This window comes from Megalobrama amblycephala, linkage group LG24 (assembly GCF_018812025.1).
Source record: "Megalobrama amblycephala isolate DHTTF-2021 linkage group LG24, ASM1881202v1, whole genome shotgun sequence".
Classification (NCBI taxonomy): domain Eukaryota; kingdom Metazoa; phylum Chordata; class Actinopteri; order Cypriniformes; family Xenocyprididae; genus Megalobrama; species Megalobrama amblycephala.
Window position 1 is genome coordinate 282,501 of NC_063067.1, and position 5,000 is coordinate 287,500.

The following is a 5,000-nucleotide window of genomic DNA, read 5'->3' on the forward strand; positions in this document are numbered from 1 at the left end:
GGTTTTTACAGAGGATTTTCCTTTATATCCCTCCATAAATCAGAAAATACTGCCAACAGACAGAAATCAAATACATTTTCACCATGTTTTTAGGAGTAAAATGTTGTATAAATCAGGTGAATGATATATGAACAACCCAATATAGATATGAATAAAATTGTAAAGTTTGGTGTGTGTGAAGCTGCTGAAGTGGAGATTTCTGACTCACTGCCTTTAAAGATTGAAATCTACGGACACAAAGAGATAAAGTGTACTAAAATAAACACTTAAATGTGTGTTTTGGATGTTTTCTGACCTATAGTCTGAGAGAGGACATGTTATGGAAGCAAAATAGACCAAAATCTCAAAATTGAATGAAAAATGATGCTTTTGCCTGTAGTGTCTGGCCTTAATGTTGAACTATAGAGCTTTGATTTTGGTGTAAAACTGCAGGGAGTACTGTGGCGTTATTGTAGAATTCATTAAAAATGTTACCAGTCATATGGTGAATAACACTGTAACTGTGATGTCATTTCCTGTCCTGCAGTGCACTACGCACGTCCAGTCATAATCCTCGGGCCAAGCAAGGATCGCGTCAACGACGATCTCCTCTCCGAGTTCCCTGACAAGTTTGGCTCCTGTGTCCCGCGTAAGATGCCCAATTCAGTTCAATTTGATTCAGTTCAGTTCTGTAACAGTATCAGTGTTCATCAATTGTGAAACAAATTCAATTCACTTCAGTTTGATTCACTTCAGTTCAATAACAATGTCAATGTTGCAAAGTTCATCAATTATGAAATAAATTCACTTCACTTCAGTTTGATTCACTTCAGTTCAATTCAGTTTGATTCCACTGAATTCAATAATAGTGTTGATTTTGCAAAAATCATAAATTTTTAAACAAATGTCAGTTAAATTTGATTCAATTCAGTTCAATAAGAGTCAATGTGGCAAAGTTTATCAATAATGAAAAAAATTCAGTTCAGCTCAATTTGATTCAATTCAACGGAATTGAATGAAATTTAACTGAATTGAATTTGTTTCAATAACTGTCAATGTTGCAAAAATGTATCAATTATGAATCAAATTCAATTCAGTTTAATTTCATTCACTTCTCAAGTTCTAGTAATACACAGTTTCAGGCATCATATAGAAGCAAAATCCACATATTATGCTAAAAACTCTTATGAATGACTCAGTCGAGTGTTTGATCTGATTATATTCTGAGACTCGTTAGTGACACTTCCTGTGTTTGACAGACACGACGCGGCCGAAGCGCGAGTACGAGATGGACGGACGCGACTACCACTTTGTGTCGTCACGGGAACAGATGGAGAAAGACATTCAGAGTCACCGGTTCATCGAGGCCGGACAGTACAACAGCCACCTGTACGGAACCAGCGTCCAGAGCGTCAGACAGGTGGCCGAACAGGTGAGAGACAGACAGACAGACGCATGAACAGACAGACAGATGGATGAGGGGAGACTCATGAGCCGTGTGTGTGTTTTCAGCAAGGGAAACACTGTATCTTGGATGTTTCGGCGAATGCAGTGAGGAGGTTACAAGCCGCACAACTTCATCCCATCGCCATCTTTATACGACCCTCGTCCCTGCAGAACATACTGTGAGTCTCTCTGTGTGTGTATATGTGTGTGTGAGTGTGCAAAAGTGTGTCTTAAACCCTGATATGCATCATTTTAATCAAGTTATTCACATCTGGTAATAGTAATTATGTTTGTCATGACAAACACTCTCAAATCATGGCCAATCAGAAGAGCGTGTGAGTTTCTGCACTGCTGTCTCACACTCACTACATACAAATGAATCCAGATGAAAACATTTTAATGTTATTAAAAACACATGCTCAGCGACTGATACAGTCTTTGTCATGAATCCTGTACACGTGTTTGTTCTTGTTTAGTTTATTTTCCACATATGAGGCAAATTATTAATTGTCATTATGGCTATTAAAGTGATGCACAGTGATATTCAGACTCAAATTAAACCCTGATATAAAGCACATGATCATTAGCTGAGATCATCAGTGTCACAATGTAACCGGCTGTTGCTTGATTCCAGAGACATTAACAAGCGTCTGACGGAGGAACAGGCCCGAAGAGCTTTAGACAGAGCCGTCAAACTGGAGCAGGACTTCATCGAGTGTTTCTCAGGTGAATCTTCATCATCATCATCATCATCATCCTCTGATATGATTTAGTCCATCAAGTTAAACTAAACTAAATTGAGAAATGTTGCCTTGGCAAATAGCTGAAATAAAATAAATTCCTTATCTGTCAGTCACTTTGACGTTGTGTTGAATGACAACTCTAGGGGTCATACTTGGGAGCCCCAATCACCTCTGAGAATTCAGAAAAGGCCATTGAGAATTGGCAAGTGGAATTTGCTCCACCTCTAAAAGAACTGTTCTAGCTGGAAAGAGTGATATAGCGCATTACAGCGGTCTCTCTCCTAAAAGAGTGAGCACAGATAAATGCTGAGAGTTTCCCCTTGGCGCTTCAGCTAAAAGAGCAGTTTCCCTAAAAGAGCTTGCACAAACGGCAATCCTCTTTTAAAAGATGCCTTTCCATGTGTGTATTCCTGTGTGCGGTCGATATCTCTCGTCCTCAGACGGCTACGATCTCTGCCTCGCATGTCTGGGCCGTGCACATTCTGAGAAAGCTTTCATGGATGGCTCATGTTCTTACTCTGCGAGAACATGATCATTGCAATGCTGCAGTCATGTCTATCTTTCCTGGCAAGGGAGGGAAACCTCACCGGCTGCCTGCAGTGCGGCTAGCGTTCAGGACAACACGAGAGCTACAGCAAAAGTGTTTCCGCTGGGTGAATCCCCACGGACCTCCCGCTCCTCTCTCACGTTACCTCCAGTGGAGCTCCTGGGTGACTTCAACATTGCATCACACGATGCACACGGCATTTCATTCGGGGCTTCGGATAAGGATGAGCTGCTGATAGAAGCATCAGGGGGTGGACTAGAGCCTTCTGATGCGGAAGACTCGACTGAGACATTTGACTTGACATTTGATATTCAACAGTGCTTTGATCTGCCTGCATTCTTTAAGAGCTGCTGTGCAGCCAAAATAATGTACCAGTTATCAATGTAAAGCTGCTTTGACACAATCTACATTGTAAAAAGTGCTATATAAATAAAGGTGACTTGACTGAGCTCCAGGCATACGCTAACGTCGCATGTCGCAACTTCCCTGACCAAGGCCCCCCTCGGCATGGACACACTGGAACACAGCTGACAAGTATGCGTTTTCCCCAGTGAGCCTGCTTGCGCAGATGTTGTGCAAGGTCACAGAGGACGAAAAGCAAGTCTTGCTAGATGCGCTGTTTTGGCTCAACTGGACTTCTCAAAGCTCATGCTCCTAACGACAGCCCCTCTCTGTCAAATTCCCCTGAGAAAGGACCTTCTATCTCAGGGACAATTTGGAAACCGCGCCCAGGCTTCTGAAACCTCCATGTCTGGACCCTGGACAGGACATGGAAGACTTGAATGGTCAATCACCAGCGGCGATAGACACCATCACTCAGGCTAGAGCTCCCTCTACAAGGCGGGCCTATGCTTTGAAGTGGAGTGTTTGCTAATTGGTGTGCTTCCTGTGGAGAAAAACCACAGAGATGTGCAGACAGGTCAGTGCTTTCCTTCCTGCAGGAGAGGCTGTTCCCTTCAACCCTAAAAGTGTATGTGGCCGCCATAGCAGCACATCATGATTCAGTGGATGGTAAATCATTAGGAAGGCACGACTTGTTTATCAGGTTCCTCAGAGGTTCCAGGAGGTTGAATCCTTCTAGGCCATGCCTTATTCCCTCATGGGACCTATTACTGGCCCTACAGTAGCCACTGGAGTCAGAAGAGCAAAGTGCCCTGTTTTAGAAGATGGTGCTCTAGACCGCGCTCACTTCCATCAAGAGGGTTGGGGGACCTGCAGGCATTTTTTGTCAGTGAAATGTGCCTTGTTTGATTCGGCATACTCACATAATCCTTAAACCCCGACTGGGCTATGTGCCCAAAGTTCCCATTACCCCTTTCAGTAATCAGATGGAGAACTTGCAAGAGCTGCCTCGAGACAAGGCAGACCCAGCCTTATCATTGCTGTGTCCAGTACACACTTTGAGGGTGTGTAGGCATTCAGGAGGTCTGAGCAGCTCTTTGTCTGTTTTGGGGGACAGCAGAAGGGGAAGGCTTTCTCCAAACAGAGGTCGGCCCACTGGATAGTGGATGCTATAGCCTTGGCTTATCAGGCACAGGGGAACGTGCCGTGCCCCTTTGGAGTCCCAGCACACTCCACCAGGAGTGTTTCATCCTCCTGGGCATTAGCTAACAGTGCCTCTCTAACAGACATCTGCAGAGCGGCGGTCTGGGTGACACCTTTGCGAGATATTACAATGTCCAGGTTGAGCCAGTTTTGTCCTGTGTGTTGTCAGGCACAAGCAGGTAAACTGCAGGACAACTGGCCGGGTGCTCAGACCGGTGAATCTTGGATGTACCTTGACCTTAGCACCTCTCGGCAGTCCAATTTGTTAGAGGAATTCAATGTCAGGCCCAGTATTCATGTATGCATGCCACTGTCGGGTCAGCCCGTGTACTGGAGCTAGGTGCTCCACATGCTAGGTGCTTCCCTGTTGGTGTCTTCCCCTAGGCAGAGCTCTGTCACTGCGTTTGTAGTAGTTCCCCTCTTTCAGGTTGGACCGACCGCAGGGACTTCTTTCCACATGTGGTACTTCCCGGGTGGTAAGTCCATGTGTATTCTCCACATAATAATCTTCCCTTCGGGTAGGATGTGGTCTTTGTAGTGTTCTTTCTCCCATCTGGGAGGAAGAGTGCTTCCTCAATGCTCTGGTCTGTGTCAGCTATTGATATTTCCTTACAAAAAATCAAAGAATAGAAAAGGTCAAGGAAGTCTGACTGAAGTGACCTACTCCCACTGTAAGTTTAAGCTGGAGGCTGCGGCCTTTAGCCTCCTTGTTAGAGCGCCTCCTACGGTTCGTGTCCTGC

General features: G+C 44.6%; 1 protein-coding gene across 5 annotated transcripts in view; it reads left to right on the forward strand.

Moving 5' to 3' along the window:
- Positions 1-5,000, forward strand: part of dlg4b (discs, large homolog 4b (Drosophila)) — a 52,476-nt gene that overhangs the window by 33,429 nt on the left and 14,047 nt on the right. For all 5 annotated transcript variants that reach the window (XR_007182924.1, XM_048177835.1, XM_048177837.1 and 2 more), the window contains 4 exons: positions 527-628; positions 1,239-1,411; positions 1,492-1,604; positions 2,060-2,151. Coding sequence is in view for 4 of the 5 variants with exons in the window: in XM_048177835.1 (XP_048033792.1) it covers positions 527-628; positions 1,239-1,411; positions 1,492-1,604; positions 2,060-2,151 (480 nt within the window). In the remaining variant the exon portion in view is untranslated. The remainder of the gene's footprint in view (positions 1-526; positions 629-1,238; positions 1,412-1,491; positions 1,605-2,059; positions 2,152-5,000) is intronic.